The sequence below is a fragment of the Saccoglossus kowalevskii genome, chromosome 4 (assembly GCF_978046115.1).
Source record: "Saccoglossus kowalevskii chromosome 4, keSacKowa6.1, whole genome shotgun sequence".
Lineage (NCBI taxonomy): Eukaryota > Metazoa > Hemichordata > Enteropneusta > Harrimaniidae > Saccoglossus > Saccoglossus kowalevskii.
In genome coordinates, this window is record NC_140644.1 from 34955772 (window position 1) to 34978937 (window position 23166).

General features: G+C 30.4%; 1 protein-coding gene across 2 annotated transcripts in view; it reads right to left on the reverse strand.

Moving 5' to 3' along the window:
• Positions 1-23166, reverse strand: part of LOC102802556 (amine oxidase [flavin-containing] B-like) — a 228037-nt gene that overhangs the window by 177013 nt on the left and 27858 nt on the right. For both annotated transcript variants that reach the window (XM_085498623.1, XM_085498622.1), the window contains exons 5-6: positions 23048-23139; positions 6705-6858 (exon numbers count right to left, since the gene is read on the reverse strand). In XM_085498623.1, the coding sequence (XP_085354749.1) occupies positions 6705-6858; positions 23048-23139 (246 nt within the window). The remainder of the gene's footprint in view (positions 1-6704; positions 6859-23047; positions 23140-23166) is intronic.

A 23166-nucleotide genomic window follows, 5' to 3' on the forward strand; every position in this document is an offset into this window, starting at 1 on the left:
CACAAACAACATGAATTGATACTACTAGCACAAACAACATGAATTGATACTACTAGCACAAACAACATGAATTGATACTACTAGCACAAACAACATGAATTGATACTATTAGCACAAACAACATGAATTGATACTATTAGCACAAACAACATGAATTGATACTATTAGCACAAACAACATGAATTGATACTATTAGCACAAACAACATGAATTGATACTATTAGCACAAACAACATGAATTGATACTATTAGCACAAACAACACGAATTGATACTATTAGCACAAACAACACGAATTGATACTATTAGCACAAACAACACGAATTGATACGATTAGCACAAACAACACGAATTGATACGATTAGCACAAACAACACGAATTGATACGATTAGCACAAACAACACGAATTGATACGATTAGCACAAACACGAATTGATACTATTAGCACAAACAACACGAATTGATACTATTAGCCCAAACAACACGAATTGATACTATTAGCCCAAACAACACGAATTGATACTATTAGCCCAAACAACACGAATTGATACTATTAGCACAAACAACACGAATTGATACTATTAGCACAAACAACACGAATTGATACTATTAGCACAAACAACACGAATTGATACTATTAGCACAAACAACATGAATTGATCCTATTAGCACAAACAACATGAATTGATGCTATTAGCACAAACAACATGAATTGATGCTATTAGCACAAACAACATGAATTGATGCTATTAGCACAAACAACATGAATTGATACTATTAGCACAAACAACATGAATTGATACTATTAGCACAAACAACATGAATTGATACTATTAGCACAAACAACATGAATTGATACTATTAGCACAAACAACATGAATTGATACTATTAGCACAAACAACATGAATTGATACTATTAGCACAAACAACATGAATTGATACTATTAGCACAAACAACATGAATTGATACTATTAGCACAAACAACATGAATTGATACTATTAGCACAAACAACATGAATTGATACTATTAGCACAAACAACACGAATTGATACTATTAGCCCAAACAACACGAATTGATACTATTAGCCCAAACAACACGAATTGATACTATTAGCCCAAACAACACGAATTGATACTATTAGCACAAACAACACGAATTGATACTATTAGCACAAACAACACGAATTGATACTATTAGCACAAACAACATGAATTGATACTATTAGCACAAACAACATGAATTGATGCTATTAGCACAAACAACATGAATTGATGCTATTAGCACAAACAACATGAATTGATGCTATTAGCACAAACAACATGAATTGATACTATTAGCACAAACAACATGAATTGATACTATTAGCACAAACAACATGAATTGATACTATTAGCACAAACATGAATTGATACTATTAGCACAAACAACATGAATTGATACTATTAGCACAAACAACATGAATTGATACTATTAGCACAAACAACATGAATTGATACTATTAGCACAAACAACATGAATTGATACTATTAGCACAAACAACATGAATTGATACTATTAGCACAAACAACATGAATTGATACTATTAGCACAAACAACATGAATTGATGCTATTAGCACAAACAACATGAATTGATGCTATTAGCACAAACAACATGAATTGATGCTATTAGCACAAACAACATGAATTGATACTATTAGCACAAACAACATGAATTGATACTATTAGCACAAACAACGTGAATTGATACTATTAGCACAAACAACATGAATTGATACTATTAGCACAAACAACATGAATTGATACTATTAGCCCAAACAACATGAATTGATACTATTAGCACAAACAACATGAATTGATACTATTAGCACAAATAACATGAATTGATACTATTAGCACAAACAACATGAATTGATGCTATTAGCACAAACAACATGAATTGATGCTGTTAGCACAAACAACATGAATTGATGCTATTAGCACAAACAACATGAATTGATACCATTAGCACAAACAACATGAATTGATACTATTAGCACAAACAACATGAATTGATACTATTAGCACAAACAACATGAATTGATACTATTAGCACAAGCAACATGAATTGATACTATTAGCACAAACAACATGAATTGATACTATTAGCACAAACAACATGAATTGATACTATTAGCACAAACAACATGAATTGATACTATTAGCACAAACAACATGAATTGATACTATTAGCACAAACAACATGAATTGATACTATTAGCACAAACAACATGAATTGATACTATTAGCACAAACAACATGAATTGATACTACTAGCACAAACAACATGAATTGATACTACTAGCACAAACAACATGAATTGATACTACTAGCACAAACAACATGAATTGATACTATTAGCACAAACAACATGAATTGATACTATTAGCACAAACAACATGAATTGATACTATTAGCACAAACAACATGAATTGATACTACTAGCACAAACATGAATTGATACTACTAGCACAAACAACATGAATTGATACTATTAGCACAAACAACATGAATTGATACTATTAGCACAAACAACATGAATTGATACTATTAGCACAAACAACATGAATTGATACTACTAGCACAAACAACATGAATTGATACTACTAGCTTAAACAACATGAATTGATACTATTAGCACAAACAACATGAATTGATACTATTAGCACAAACAACATGAATTGATACTATTAGCACAAACAACATGAATTGATACTATTAGCACAAACAACATGAATTGATACTATTAGCACAAACAACATGAATTGATACTATTAGCACAAACAACATGAATTGATACTATTAGCACAAACAACATGAATTGATACTATTACCACAAACAACATGAATTGATACTATTACCACAAACAACATGAATTGATACTATTAGCACATACTATTAGCACAAACAACATGAATTGATACTTTTAGCACAAACAACATGAATTGATACTATTAGCACAAACAACATGAATTGATACTATTAGCACAAACAACATGAATTGATACTATTAGCACAAACAACATGAATTGATACTATTAGCACAAACAACATGAATTGATACTATTAGCACAAACAACATGAATTGATACTATTAGCACAAACAACATGGATTGATACTATTAGCACAAACAACATGAATTGATACTATTAGCACAAACAACATGAATTGATACTATTAGCACATACTATTAGCACAAACAACATGAATTGATACTATTAGCACAAACAACATGAATTGATACTATTAGCACAAACAACATGAATTGATACTATTAGCACAAACAACATGAATTGATACTATTAGCACAAACAACATGAATTGATACTACTAGCACAAACAACATGAATTGATACTACTAGCACAAACAACATGAATTGATACTACTAGCACAAACAACATGAATTGATACTACTAGCACAAACAACATGAATTGATACTACTAGCACAAACAACATGAATTGATACTATTAGCACAAACAACATGAATTGATACTATTAGCACAAACAACATGAATTGATACTATTAGCACAAACAACATGAATTGATACTACTAGCACAAACAACATGAATTGATACTATTAGCACAAACAACATGAATTGATACTACTAGCACAAACAACATGAATTGATACTACTAGCACAAACAACATGAATTGATACTATTAGCACAAACAACATGAATTGATACTATTAGCACAAACAACATGAATTGATACTACTAGCACAAACAACATGAATTGATACTACTAGCACAAACAACATGAATTGATACTACTAGCACAAACAACATGAATTGATACTATTAGCACAAACAACATGAATTGATACTACTAGCACAAACAACATGAATTGATACTACTAGCACAAACAACATGAATTGATACTATTAGCACAAACAACATGAATTGATACTATTAGCACAAACAACATGAATTGATACTATTAGCACAAACAACATGAATTGATACTACTAGCACAAACAACATGAATTGATACTATTAGCACAAACAACATGAATTGATACTATTAGCACAAACAACATGAATTGATACTATTAGCACAAACAACATGAATTGATACTATTAGCACATACTATTAGCACAAACAACATGAATTGATACTATTAGCACAAACAACATGAATTGATACTATTAGCACAAACAACATGAATTGATACTATTAGCACAAACAACATGAATTGATACTACTAGCACAAACAACATGAATTGATACTACTAGCACAAACAACATGAATTGATACTACTAGCACAAACAACATGAATTGATACTACTAGCACAAACAACATGAATTGATACTACTAGCACAAACAACATGAATTGATACTATTAGCACAAACAACATGAATTGATACTATTAGCACAAACAACATGAATTGATACTATTAGCACAAACAACATGAATTGATACTACTAGCACAAACAACATGAATTGATACTACTAGCACAAACAACATGAATTGATACTATTAGCACAAACAACATGAATTGATACTATTAGCACAAACAACATGAATTGATACTACTAGCACAAACAACATGAATTGATACTACTAGCACAAACAACATGAATTGATACTACTAGCACAAACAACATGAATTGATACTATTAGCACAAACAACATGAATTGATACTACTAGCACAAACAACATGAATTGATACTACTAGCACAAACAACATGAATTGATACTATTAGCACAAACAACATGAATTGATACTATTAGCACAAACAACATGAATTGATACTATTAGCACAAACAACATGAATTGATACTATTAGCACAAACAACATGAATTGATACTATTAGCACAAACAACATGAATTGATACTATTAGCACAAACAACATGAATTGATACTATTAGCACAAACAACATGAATTGATACTATTAGCACAAACAACATGAATTGATACTATTAGCACAAACAACATGAATTGATACTATTAGCACAAACAACATGAATTGATACTATTAGCACAAACAACATGAATTGATACTACTAGCACAAACAACATGAATTGATACTACTAGCACAAACAACATGAATTGATACTATTAGCACAAACAACATGAATTGATACTATTAGCACAAACAACATGAATTGATACTACTAGCACAAACAACATGAATTGATACTACTAGCACAAACAACATGAATTGATACTACTAGCACAAACAACATGAATTGATACTATTAGCACAAACAACATGAATTGATACTACTAGCACAAACAACATGAATTGATACTACTAGCACAAACAACATGAATTGATACTATTAGCACAAACAACATGAATTGATACTATTAGCACAAACAACATGAATTGATACTATTAGCACAAACAACATGAATTGATACTATTAGCACAAACAACATGAATTGATACTATTAGCACAAACAACATGAATTGATACTATTAGCACAAACAACATGAATTGATACTATTAGCACAAACAACATGAATTGATACTATTAGCACAAACAACATGAATTGATACTATTAGCACAAACAACACGAATTGATACTATTAGCACAAACAACATGAATTGATACTATTAGCACAAACAACATGAATTGATACTATTATCACAAACAACATGAATTGATACGACTAGCACAAACAACATGAATTGATACGATTAGCACAAACAACACGAATTGATACGATTAGCACAAACAACACGAATTGATACTATTAGCACAAACAACACGAATTGATACTATTAGCACAAACAACATGAATTGATACTATTAGCCCAAACAACACGAATTGATACTATTAGCCCAAACACGAATTGATACTATTAGCACAAACAACATGAATTGATACTATTAGCACAAACAACATGAATTGATACTATTAGCACAAACAACATGAATTGATACTATTAGCACAAACAACATGAATTGATGCTATTAGCACAAACAACATGAATTGATGCTATTAGCACAAACAACATGAATTGATACTATTAGCACAAACAACATGAATTGATACTATTAGCACAAACAACATGAATTGATACTATTAGCACAAACAACATGAATTGATACTATTAGCACAAACAACATGAATTGATACTATTAGCACAAACAACATGAATTGATACTATTAGCACAAACAACATGAATTGATACTATTAGCACAAACAACATGAATTGATACTACTAGCACAAACAACATGAATTGATACTATTAGCACAAACAACATGAATTGATACTATTAGCACAAACAACATGAATTGATACTATTAGCACAAACAACATGAATTGATACTATTACCACAAACAACATGAATTGATACTACTAGCACAAACAACATGAATTGATACTACTAGCACAAACAACATGAATTGATACTATTAGCACAAACAACATGAATTGATACTATTAGCACAAACAACATGAATTGATACTATTAGCACAAACAACATGAATTGATACTACTAGCACAAACAACATGAATTGATACTATTAGCACAAACAACATGAATTGATACTATTAGCACAAACAACATGAATTGATACTATTAGCACAAACAACATGAATTGATACTATTAGCACAAACAACATGAATTGATACTATTAGCACAAACAACATTATCATTTAATTGAAATGTTGATACTTACATCAACTTCTTCTGTAGTTGGTATACAGACCATAAAGTCATAGAAAAGAATTGTATGTTTCTTGTAAAACCACATTATATATAGTAGTGATATCTCTTCAGGTTCCACACAAAATGTTACACGTATCAACGCAGCAGCTATGCACTTTGCAGTTCTGTGTATATAAATGAAAAATCAGACATTTCAAGAAAACCTTTCCTAAGACAAGTTTTATAAGAAATAATTTAGCATTTGATTTGCTGATAAGATAAAATATCTAGCATAAAGAAAACAAAATCTTGATGTTTCCCAAACTTTATTTTCAGAAAGTTCAAAACTGTGAAGAGTTTTTAAAATATTTAATTACCAAACTGTATTAATTATATAATTTCTATTATTTTGAGCACAGGTAAGACCCTGTACCGAGACATAGTCGCTCCGCCCCATAGACGTCCATAAAATGAACTAATTAAAATACCTGTCAGATCTAACCACTATCATGATGATTTAAATAGTACAATATGACATACCTAGTATAGCATATCAGATCTAACCACTATCATGATGATTTAAATAGTACAATATGACATACCTGGTATAGCATATTAGTTCTAATCACTATCATGATGATTTTAATAGTACAATATGACATACCTGGTATAGCATATCAGATCTAACCACTATCATGATGATTTAAATAGTACAATATGACATACCTGGTATAGCATATCAGATCTAACCACTATCATGATGATTTAAATAGTACAATATGACATACCTGGTATAGCATATTAGTTCTAATCACTATCATGATGATTTAAATAGCACAATATGACATACCTGGTATAGCATATTAGATCTAACCACTATCATGATGATTTAAATAGTACAATATGACATACCTGGTATAGCATATTAGATCTAACCACTATCATGATGATTTAAATAGTACAATATGACATACCTGGTATAGCATATCAGATCTAACGACTATCATGATGATTTAAATAGTACAATATGACATACCTGGTATAGCATATTAGATCTAACCACTATCATGATGATTTAAATAGTACAATATGACATACCTAGTATAGCATATCAGATCTAACCACTATCATGATGATTTAAATAGTACAATATGACATACCTGGTATAGCATATCAGATCTAACCACTATCATGATGATTTAAATAGTACAATATGACATACCTAGTATAGCATATCAGATCTAACCACTATCATGATGATTTAAATAGTACAATATGACATACCTGGTATAGCATATTAGTTCTAATCACTATCATGATGATTTAAATAGTACAATATGACATACCTGGTATAGCATATTAGATCTAACCACTATCATGATGATTTAAATAGTACAATATGACATACCTGGTATAGCATATCAGATCTAACCACCATCATGATGATTTAAATAGTACAATATGACATACCTGGTATAGCATATTAGTTCTAATCACTATCATGATGATTTAAATAGTACAATATGACATACCTGGTATAGCATATTAGATCTAACCACTATCATGATGATTTAAATAGTACAATATGACATACCTGGTATAGCATATCAGATCTAACCACTATCATGATGATTTAAATAGTACAATATGACATACCTGGTATAGCATATCAGATCTAACCACTATCATGATGATTTAAATAGTACAATATGACATACCTGGTATAGCATATCAGATCTAACCACTATCATGATGATTTAAATAGTACAATATGACATACCTGGTATAGCATATCAGATCTAACCACTATCATGATGATTTAAATAGTACAATATGACATACCTGGTATAGCATATCAGATCTAACCACTATCATGATGATTTAAATAGTACAATATGACATACCTGGTATAGCATATCAGATCTAACCACTATCATGATGATTTAAATAGTACAATATGACATACCTGGTATAGCATATTAGATCTAACCACTATCATGATGATTTAAATAGTACAATATGACATACCTGGTATAGCATATCAGATCTAACCACTATCATGATTATTTAAATAGTACAATATGACATACCTGGTATAGCATATTAGTTCTAATCACTATCATGATGATTTAAATAGTACAATATGACATACCTGGTATAGCATATTAGATCTAACCACTATCATGATGATTTAAATAGTACAATATGACATACTTGGTATAGCATATTAGTTATAATCGCTATCATGATGATTTAAATAGTACAATATGACATACCTGGTATAGCATATCAGATCTAACCACTATCATGATGATTTAAATAGTACAATATGACATACCTGGTATAGCATATTAGATCTAACCACTATCATGATGATTTAAATAGTACAATATGACATACCTGGTATAGCATATTAGATCTAACCACTATCATGATGATTTAAATAGTACAATATGACATACCTGGTGGTATAGCATATCAGATCTAACCACTATCATGGTGATTTAAATAGTACAATATGACATACCTGGTATAGCATATTAGTTCTAATCACTATCATGATGATTTAAATAGTACAATATGACATACCTGGTATAGCATTTCAGATCTAACCACTATCATGATGATTTAAATAGTACAATATGACATACCTGGTATAGCATATCAGATCTAACCACTATCATGATTATTTAAATAGTACAATATGACATACCTGGTATAGCATATCAGATCTAACGACTATCATGATGATTTAAATAGTATAATATGACATACCTGGTATAGCATATTAGTTCTAATCACTATCATGATGATTTTAATAGTACAATATGACATACTTGGTATAGCATATTAGTTCTAATCGCTATCATGATGATTTAAATAGTACAATATGACATACCTGGTATAGCATATCAGATCTAACCACTATCATGGTGATTTAAAGAGTACAATATGACATACCTAGTATAGCATATCAGATCTAACCACTATCATCATGATTTGAATAGTACAATATGACATACCTGGTATAGCATATCAGATCTAACCACTATCACGATGATTTAAATAGTACAATATGACATACCTAGTATAGCATATCAGATCTAACCACTATCATGATGATTTAAATAGTACAATATGACATACCTGGTATAGCATATCAGATCTAACCACTATCATGATGATTTAAAGAGTACAATATGACATACCTAGTATAGCATATCAGATCTAACCACTATCATGATGATTTAAATAGTACAATATGACATACCTGGTATAGCATATCAGATCTAACCACTATCATGATGATTTAAATAGTACAATATGACATACCTGGTATAGCATGTCAGATCTAACCACTATCATGATGATTTAAATAGTACAATAAGACATACCTGGTATAGCATATTAGTTCTAATCACTATCATGATTATTTAAATAGTACAATATGACATACCTGGTATAGCATATTAGTTCTAATCACTATCATGATGATTTAAATAGTACAATATGACATACCTGGTATAGCATATTAGATCTAACCACTATCATGATGATTTAAATAGTACAATATGACATACCTAGTATAGCATATTAGTTCTAATCATTATCATGATGATTTAAATAGTACAATATGACATACCTGGTATAGCATATTAGTTCTAATCACTATCATGATGATTTAAATAGTACAATATGACATACCTAGTATAGCATATCAGATCTAACGACTATCATGATGATTTAAATAGTACAATATGACATACCTGGTATAGCATATCAGATCTAACCACTATCATGATTATTTAAATAGTACAATATGACATACCTGGTATAGCATATTAGTTCTAATCACTATCATGATGATTTAAATAGTACAATATGACATACCTGGTATAGCATATTAGATCTAACCACTATCATGATGATTTAAATAGTACAATATGACATACTTGGTATAGCATATTAGTTATAATCGCTATCATGATGATTTAAATAGTACAATATGACATACCTGGTATAGCATATCAGATCTAACCACTATCATGATGATTTGAATAGTACAATATGACATACCTGGTATAGCATATCAGATCTAACCACTATCACGATGATTTAAATAGTACAATATGACATACCTAGTATAGCATATCAGATCTAACCACTATCATGATGATTTAAATAGTACAATATGACATACCTGGTATAGCATATCAGATCTAACCACTATCATGATGATTTAAAGAGTACAATATGACATACCTAGTATAGCATATCAGATCTAACCACTATCGTGATGATTTAAATAGTACAATATGACATACCTGGTATAGCATGTCAGATCTAACCACTAACATGATGATTTAAATAGTACAATAAGACATACCTGGTATAGCATATTAGTTCTAATCACTATCATGATTATTTAAATAGTACAATATGACATACCTGGTATAGCATATTAGTTCTAATCACTATCATGATGATTTAAATAGTACAATATGACATACCTGGTATAGCATATTAGATCTAACCACTATCATGATGATTTAAATAGTACAATATGACATACCTAGTATAGCATGTTAGTTCTAATCATTATCATGATGATTTAAATAGTACAATATGACATACCTGGTATAGCATATTAGTTCTAATCACTATCATGATGATTTAAATAGTACAATATGACATACCTAGTATAGCATATCAGATCTAACGACTATCATGATGATTTAAATAGTACAATATGACATACCTGGTATAGCATATCAGATCTAACCACTATCATGATTATTTAAATAGTACAATATGACATACCTGGTATAGCATATTAGTTCTAATCACTATCATGATGATTTAAATAGTACAATATGACATACCTGGTATAGCATATTAGATCTAACCACTATCATGATGATTTAAATAGTATAATATGACATACCTGGTATAGCATATCAGATCTAACGACTATCATGATGATTTAAATAGTACAATATGACATACCTGGTATAGCATATCAGATCTAACGACTATCATGATGATTTAAATAGTACAATATGACATATCTGGTATAGCATATTAGTTCTAATCACTATGATGATGATTTTAATAGTACAATAAGACATACCTGGTATAGCATATCAGATCTAACCACTATCATGGTGATTTAAATAGTACAATATGACATACCTAGTATAGCATATCAGATCTAACCACTATCATGATGATTTGAATAGTACAATATGACATACCTAGTATAGCATATCAGATCTAACCACTATCACGATGATTTAAATACAATGTAGTACAATATGACATACCTAGTATAGCATATCAGATCTAACCACTATTATGATGATTTAAATAGTACAATATGACATACCTGGTATAGCATATCAGATCTAACCACTATCATGATGATTTAAATAGTACAATATGACATACCTAGTATAGCATATCAGATCTAACCACTATCATGATGATTTAAATAGTACAATATGACATACCTGGTATAGCATGTCAGATCTAACCACTATCATGATGATTTAAATAGTACAATATGACATACCTGGTATAGCATGTCAGATCTAACCACTATCATGATGATTTAAATAGTACAATATGACACACCTAGTATAGCATATTAGTTCTAATCATTATCATGATGATATAAATAGTACAATATGACATACCTGGTATAGCATATTAGTTCTAATCACTATCATGATGATTTAAATAGTACAATATGACATACCTAGTATAGCATATCAGATCTAACGACTATCATGATGATTTAAATAGTACAATATGACATACCTGGTATAGCATATCAGATCTAACCACTATCATGATTATTTAAATAGTACAATATGACATACCTGGTATAGCATATTAGTTCTAATCACTATCATGATGATTTAAATAGTACAATATGACATACCTGGTATAGCATATTAGATCTAACCACTATCATGATGATTTAAATAGTATAATATGACATACCTGGTATAGCATATCAGATCTAACGACTATCATGATGATTTAAATAGTACAATATGACATACCTGGTATAGCATATCAGATCTAACGACTATCATGATGATTTAAATAGTACAATATGACATATCTGGTATAGCATATTAGTTCTAATCACTATCATGATGATTTTAATAGTACAATAAGACATACCTGGTATAGCATATCAGATCTAACCACTATCATGGTGATTTAAATAGTACAATATGACATACCTAGTATAGCATATCAGATCTAACCACTTTCATGATGATTTAAATAGTACAATATGACATACCTGGTATACATGTAGCATATCAGATCTAACCACTATCACGGTGATTTAAATAGTACAATATGACATACCTGGTATAGCATATCAGATCTAACCACTATCATGGTGAATTAAATAGTACAATGACATACCTGGTATAGCATATTAGATCTAATCACTATCATGGTGATTTAAATAGTACAATATGACATACCTGGTATAGCATATTAGATCTAACCACTATCATGGTGATTTAAATAGTACAATATGACATACCTGGTATAGCATATCAGATCTAACCACTATCATGATGATTTAAATAGTACAATATGACATACCTAGTATAACATATCAGATCTAACCACTATCATGGTGAATTAAATAGTACAATATGACATACCTGGTATAGCATATTAGATCTAACCACTATCATGGTGATTTAAATAGTACAATATGACATACCTGGTATAGCATATCAGATCTAACCACTATCATGATGATTTAAATAGTACAATATGACATACCTGGTATAGCATATTAGATCTAACCACTATCATGATGATTTAAATAGTACAATATGACATACCTAGTATAGCATATTAGTTCTAATCATTATCATGATGATTTAAATAGTACAATATGACATACCTGGTATAGCATATTAGTTCTAATCACTATCATGATGATTTAAATAGTACAATATGACATACCTGGTATAGCATATCAGATCTAACGACTATCATGATGATTTAAATAGTACAATATGACATACCTGGTATAGCATATCAGATCTAACCACTATCATGATTATTTAAATAGTACAATATGACATACCTGGTATAGCATATTAGTTCTAATCACTATCATGATGATTTAAAAAGTACAATATGACATACCTGGTATAGCATATTAGATCTAACCACTATCATGATGATTTAAATAGTATAATATGACATACCTGGTATAGCATATCAGATCTAACGACTATCATGATGATTTAAATAGTACAATATGACATACCTGGTATAGCATATCAGATCTAACGACTATCATGATGATTTAAATAGTACAATATGACATATCTGGTATAGCATATTAGTTCTAATCACTATGATGATGATTTTAATAGTACAATAAGACATACCTGGTATAGCATATCAGATCTAACCACTATCATGGTGATTTAAATAGTACAATATGACATACCTAGTATAGCATATCAGATCTAACCACTATCATGATGATTTGAATAGTACAATAAGACATACCTAGTATAGCATATCAGATCTAACCACTATCACGATGATTTAAATACAATGTAGTACAATATGACATACCTAGTATAGCATATCAGATCTAACCACTATTATGATGATTTAAATAGTACAATATGACATACCTGGTATAGCATATCAGATCTAACCACTATCATGATGATTTAAATAGTACAATATGACATACCTAGTATAGCATATCAGATCTAACCACTATCATGATGATGTAAATAGTACAATATGACATACCTGGTATAGCATGTCAGATCTAACCACTATCATGATGATTTAAATAGTACAATATGACACACCTAGTATAGCATATTAGTTCTAATCATTATCATGATGATTTAAATAGTACAATATGACATACCTGGTATAGCATATTAGTTCTAATCACTATCATGATGATTTAAATAGTACAATATGACATACCTAGTATAGCATATCAGATCTAACGACTATCATGATGATTTAAATAGTACAATGTGACATACCTGGTATAGCATATCAGATCTAACCACTATCATGATTATTTAAATAGTACAATATGACATACCTGGTATAGCATATTAGTTCTAATCACTATCATGATGATTTAAATAGTACAATATGACATACCTGGTATAGCATATTAGATCTAACCACTATCATGATGATTTAAAGAGTATAATATGACATACCTGGTATAGCATATCAGATCTAACGACTATCATGATGATTTAAATAGTACAATATGACATACCTGGTATAGCATATCAGATCTAACGACTATCATGATGATTTAAATAGTACAATATGACATATCTGGTATAGCATATTAGTTCTAATCACTATCATGATGATTTTAATAGTACAATAAGACATACCTGGTATAGCATATCAGATCTAACCACTATCATGGTGATTTAAATAGTACAATATGACATACCTAGTATAGCATATCAGATCTAACCACTATCATGATGATTTAAATAGTACAATATGACATACCTGGTATACATGTAGCATATCAGATCTAACCACTATCACGGTGATTTAAATAGTACAATATGACATACCTGGTATAGCATATCAGATCTAACCACTATCATGGTGAATTAAATAGTACAATGACATACCTGGTATAGCATATTAGATCTAATCACTATCATGATGATTTAAATAGTACAATATGACATACCTGGTATAGCATATTAGATCTAACCACTATCATGGTGATTTAAATAGTACAATATGACATACCTGGTATAGCATATCAGATCTAACCACTATCATGATGATTTAAATAGTACAATATGACATACCTAGTATAACATATCAGATCTAACCACTATCATGGTGAATTAAATAGTACAATATGACATACCTGGTATAGCATATTAGATCTAATCACTATCATGGTGATTTAAATAGTACAATATGACATACCTGGTATAGCATATTAGATCTAACCACTATCATGGTGATTTAAATAGTACAATATGACATACCTGGTATAGCATATTAGATCTAACCACTATCATGGTGATTTAAATAGTACAATATGACATACCTGGTATAGCATATCAGATCTAACCACTATCATGATGATTTAAATAGTACAATATGACATACCTGGTATAGCATATTAGATCTAACCACTATCATGATGATTTAAATAGTACAATATGACATACCTGGTATAGCATATTAGATCTAACCACTATCATGATGATTTAAATAGTACAATATGACATACCTGGTATAGCATATTAGATCTAACCACTATCATGATGATTTAAATAGTACAATATGACATACCTGGTATAGCATATTAGTTCTAATCACTATCATGATGATTTAAATAGTACAATATGACATACCTGGTATAGCATATTAGATCTAACCACTATCATGATGATTTAAATAGTACAATATGACATACCTGGTATAGCATATCAGATCTAACCACTATCATGATGATTTAAATAGTACAATATGACATACCTGGTATAGCATATTAGATCTAACCACTATCATGATGATTTAAATAGTACAATATGACATACCTGGTATAGCATATTAGATCTAACCACTATCATGATGATTTAAATAGTACAATATGACATACCTGGTATAGCATATTAGATCTAACCACTATCATGATGATTTAAATAGTACAATATGACATACCTGGTATAGCATATTAGATCTAACCACTATCATGGTGATTTAAATAGTACAATATGACATACCTGGTATAGCATATTAGTTCTAATCACTATCATGATGATTTAAATAGTACAATATGACATACCTGGTATAGCATTTCAGATCTAACCACTATCATGGTGATTTAAATAGTACAATATGACATACCTGGTATAGCATATTAGTTCTAATCACTATCATGATGATTTAAATAGTACAATATGACATACCTGGTATAGCATTTCAGATCTAACCACTATCATGATGATTTAAATAGTACAATATGACATACCTGGTATAGCATATCAGATCTAACCACTATCATGATTATTTAAATAGTACAATATGACATACCTGGTATAGCATATCAGATCTAACGACTATCATGATGATTTAAATAGTATAATATGACATACCTGGTATAGCATATTAGTTCTAATCACTATCATGATGATTTTAATAGTACAATATGACATACTTGGTATAGCATATTAGTTCTAATCGCTATCATGATGATTTAAATAGTACAATATGACATACCTGGTATAGCATATCAGATCTAACCACTATCATGGTGATTTAAATAGTACAATATGACATACCTAGTATAGCATATCAGATCTAACCACTATCATGATGATTTGAATAGTACAATATGACATACCTGGTATAGCATATCAGATCTAACCACTATCACGATGATTTAAATAGTACAATATGACATACCTAGTAAAGCATATCAGATCTAACCACTATCATGATGATTTAAATAGTACAATATGACATACCTGGTATAGCATATCAGATCTAACCACTATCATGATGATTTAAATAGTACAATATGACATACCTGGTATAGCATGTCAGATCTAACCACTATCATGATGATTTAAATAGTACAATATGACATACCTGGTATAGCATGTCAGATCTAACCACTATCATGATGATTTAAATAGTACAATATGACATACCTAGTATAGCATATTAGTTCTAATCATTATCATGATGATTTAAATAGTACAATATGACATACCTGGTATAGCATATTAGTTCTAATCACTATCATGATGATTTAAATAGTACAATATGACATACCTAGTATAGCATATCAGATCTAACGACTATCATGATGATTTAAATAGTACAATATGACATACCTGGTATAGCATATCAGATCTAACCACTATCATGATTATTTAAATAGTACAATATGACATACCTGGTATAGCATATTAGTTCTAATCACTATCATGATGATTTAAATAGTACAATATGACATACCTGGTATAGCATATTAGATCTAACCACTATCATGATGATTTAAATAGTATAATATGACATACCTGGTATAGCATATCAGGTCTAACGACTATCATGATGATTTAAATAGTACAATATGACATTCCTGGTATAGCATATCAGATCTAACGACTATCATGATGATTTAAATAGTACAATATGACATATCTGGTATAGCATATTAGTTCTAATCACTATCATGATGATTTTAATAGTACAATAAGACATACCTGGTATAGCATATCAGATCTAACCACTATCATGGTGATTTAAATAGTACAATATGACATACCTAGTATAGCATATCAGATCTAACCACTATCATGATGATTTGAATAGTACAATATGACATACCTAGTATAGCATATCAGATCTAACCACTATCACGATGATTTAAATAGTACAATATGACATACCTAGTATAGCATATCAGATCTAACCACTATCATGATGATTTGAATAGTACAATATGACATACCTAGTATAGCATATCAGATCTAACCACTATCACGATGATTTAAATAGTACAATATGACATACCTAGTATAGCATATCAGATCTAACCACTATCATGATGATTTAAATAGTACAATATGACATACCTGGTATAGCATATCAGATCTAACCACTATCATGATGATTTAAATAGTACAATATGACATACCTAGTATAGCATATCAGATCTAACCACTATCATGATGATTTAAATAGTACAATATGACATACCTGGTATAGCATGTCAGATCTAACCACTATCATGATGATTTAAATAGTACAATATGACACACCTAGTATAGCATATTAGTTCTAATCATTATCATGATGATTTAAATAGTACAATATGACATACCTGGTATAGCATATTAGTTCTAATCACTATCATGATGATATAAATAGTACAATATGACATACCTAGTATAGCATATCAGATCTAACGACTATCATGATGATTTAAATAGTACAATATGACATACCTGGTATAGCATATCAGATCTAACCACTATCATGATTATTTAAATAGTACAATATGACATACCTGGTATAGCATATTAGTTCTAATCACTATCATGATGATTTAAATAGTACAATATGACATACCTGGTATAGCATATTAGATCTAACCACTATCATGATGATTTAAATAGTATAATATGACATACCTGGTATAGCATATCAGATCTAACGACTATCATGATGATTTAAATAGTACAATATGACATACCTGGTATAGCATATCAGATCTAACGACTATCATGATGATTTAAATAGTACAATATGACATATCTGGTATAGCATATTAGTTCTAATCACTATCATGATGATTTTAATAGTACAATAAGACATACCTGGTATAGCATATCAGATCTAACCACTATCATGGTGATTTAAATAGTACAATATGACATACCTAGTATAGCATATCAGATCTAACCACTATCATGATGATTTAAATAGTACAATATGACATACCTGGTATACATGTAGCATATCAGATCTAACCACTATCACGGTGATTTAAATAGTACAATATGACATACCTGGTATAGCATATCAGATCTAACCACTATCATGGTGAATTAAATAGTACAATGACATACCTGGTATAGCATATTAGATCTAATCACTATCATGGTGATTTAAATAGTACAATATGACGTACCTGGTATAGCATATCAGATCTAACCACTATCATGATGATTTAAATAGTACAATATGACATACCTAGTATAACATATCAGATCTAACCACTATCATGGTGAATTAAATAGTACAATATGACATACCTGGTATAGCATATTAGATCTAATCACTATCATGGTGATTTAAATAGTACAATATGACATACCTGGTATAGCATATCAGATCTAACCACTATCATGATGATTTAAATAGTACAATATGACATACTTAGTATAACATATCAGATATAACCACTATCATGATGATTTAAATAGTACAATATGACATACCTGGTATAGCATATCAGATCTAACCACTATCATGATGATTTAAGGTAGAGATGCAGTTTATTTGGCTTGCTTTTTGATTGAGTAATTAAACAATGAAGATGGTATTATATATCCAACATGTTATATATTTTCTGAAAGCTTATTATACAAACTTTGTAAAACTTTTCTTTATTTTAAATATCCAGAATGCGTTTTTGATTTTGGGTCAAAAATATGCTTTTTTGGACAAAAGTGGTTTAAAAAAAATTAGCTCAAAAACTTCAAGTCCGTTTGTGGGTAAAATTACATCACTGGATACCTTGGTATACTACTAATTCAAATGCGTCCACTCATCTCTCTAACGGCTTTCAAAGTCGCATAGCATGACCTCAAAGTTAACTCTTTTCTATTTTTGCATAATTTATATATCCATGTTAATTGCGGACTTGTTATTTTTGTTCCACTCGTCGTAATAAACTGTCCGGACGCATTTTGAAGGGGGAACACCTTGTCAATAATGAGTGAAAATTTCGAGGCAAATGGCCAAAGCGTCTATCAGCTATTTTAATTTAAATCCCAAGAATTCACCAAAAATAGAAGACGAGGAAAAGGCTAATTTGCATATTTGCGCGTTAAACCGGGAATTACTGCTTTGTCATACTTTGTCATACTTTCTAGACTATTACAATTGAAAGTTAACGTATAGACAGACATTTTATGTAAAATTGTTGGACCAGAACAACTGCTCTTGAATATATAAATCAGAAACACGTCATTCATACCAGTGTTTTGATGGAGTCGGTAAAAACACGTGTCAATGCCCAGTAAACATGACGTCATCTCATGAATAATTAAACAGGGGGCGGTCCTAGGAAGGTGACTTTTTATCACGATCAAAACATCATGGCTTCTCTTCGATGTATTTTCAATAAAAAATCTACAAGTATTTCAGAGCCTATGGTTTACCGTGAAAAGTACAAAGTGGGATATTAAATTAATTATCCTTGATGATTTTATGTAGTATTTAGAACCAACTCCAGGAAGCGAACGCACAATAATGAATAATCGCGTAATCCTAGAATCGAAACGCGAGACACAGAAGTTTTGTTCAGCGTTTCCAATCCCATTTTCCCACTGCAACATATTTGTTAAAAGAAATATTTGAATTCTGTTCGTTTTTTAAGGAGGCAATTTTTTTATTTTTTTCGATTTTGGTAACGCCTTATTCAGGGATTTTCTAAGACAGTCGCAGACAATCAGCGCACGGATGTACGTACAAAACATGCTTTTGTACTACCGGCGACGGTCGCTGCAAGGAGAGAGCTCCAGCTCCTAACGTAAAAGTTTTAAAATTTCGACCGGTTTTAAATAATTTTTGTTGGAAATCTGACATGACATGAGTGCAAAATTAAGGTGCATTTTCGAGCAGTCGAATTTTTCTGAATAGAAATCAGCAAATGAAAAAATAGGAGTGCTAAACAGTGTGCTCGTTAGTTTAAAAAAAAATGGAATGTCCGTCAAATTGACGTAAACTTCCCCATTTTTCACGGAAAAAGCAAAGGTTGTGGGCGAGTTGCAGGCTAAAGAACTCAAAAATCAAAACAAAATCATCAATCAGTAAGTATTATGACAAGGAAAACAAAACATCAGACGCGGAGAAGCGGTCAGCGCGTCAAAAGAGTTGTTAATGTATCAAGTTACCTCTGTGATTTATTTTTCATTGAAATTATTTGCTTGTTTTCAATTAATTTTAGCGTACCTTTGCAATTTATTTTAGCATTGTCAGTTGTTTGCTTCATTGAATTAAACAGAGTTCGTCCGGTTGCAAACAAAGCTGTCTCGCACCACCTAGCACCTAGCATTGGACAAAAGATACACGAAAGTTGTATCTCCCCGATCCAGTGCAATATATCCGGTTAGAATCAAAGCTCACGTGTCCCTTATTTAAGGGACCAGATTCTGCCGTAAATTCGGGATGGGATTTAGAAAAAAAATAGGACTTTTAAGGTGTATTTTGGCGTCATTTTCGGACATTTCAATCATTCCTGATGCCTAATATAGAGTCTAAGTTTTACCGTAGTCATTGACGCCTATTCAAGAGTATGATGTTTATTGTGACTAGCGTGAATGGGTAAGCTTTGTTTCGACAATGAGCTGTTATCACTGTGAACAATGTTAAATTATTCTTCTTATGCTCAGTTTATTTTTTGAGAACAATTATTTAAAAATAAAATCTCTCAGTCAATCAGAAACTCGGATTCACGCCTTCAGGGAAAGTCACGTTTGGACGCTCACATCGATTTTGTTTTTCGTTCGGCGGGCTGATGCCTTCAGTGTAGCTTTTGCCTTTTCCGACATAGAAATCATCTGAATCTTCTTTCTACCTCTCTTTCTTTTCACACCACGCATAATGTAATGATAAAAATTAGGAAAAAACGCTGAGGAAATATAATGTTTGGTTAGCTAGCGAGCGATAACTGATTCGAGAATAATTGCACATGCGCGTGAATTGAATGAACTATGACCCGTACAATCTCGATATGCATATTGTCAATCAAAGGTCCTGTTATTTGCTTACTCATGCAAATTAGGCAATTGGACATAAACATTGCCACGTGTGAGTGTTTTTTATTTTTAACCAGAAAATAAACAGCAATTTTAATGGTGTTCCAATAAGAATTCATTGGTCAAATTTTCACAGAATGTTCTTTAGATAAAAATCTATATATAAAACGAAAAAAACTATTTTTGATTGAAATTCACAAATAAACTGCATCTCCACCTTAAATAGTACAATATGACATACCTAGTATAGCATATTAGTTCTAATCATTATCATGATGATTTAAATAGTACAATATGACATACCTGGTATAGCATATTAGTTCTAATCACTATCATGATGATTTAAATAGTACAATATGACATACCTAGTATAGCATATCAGATCTAACCACTATCATGATGATTTAAATAGTATAATATGACATACCTGGTATAGCATATTAGTTCTAATCACTATCATGATGATTTAAATAGTACAATATGACATACCTAGTATAGCATATCAGATCTAACCACTATCATGATGATTTAAATAGTATAATATGACATACCTAGTATAGCATATTAGTTCTAATCACTATCATGATGATTTAAATAGTACAATATGACATACCTAGTATAGCATATCAGATCTAACCACTATCATGATGATTTAAATAGTATAATATGACATACCTGGTATAGCATATCAGATCTAATCACTATCATGATGATTTAAATAGTACAATATGACATACCTAGTATAGCATATCAGATCTAACCACTATCATGGTGATTTAAATAGTACAATATGACATACCTGGTCCAACATATTTGATCTAACCATTGCTTAGCGGTCACTGAATCCCACTGCTTGGACAACTTAGCGTCCCAGGGTGCATTGCAAGGTACCTGGAAACCAAATACAACAACATTCTA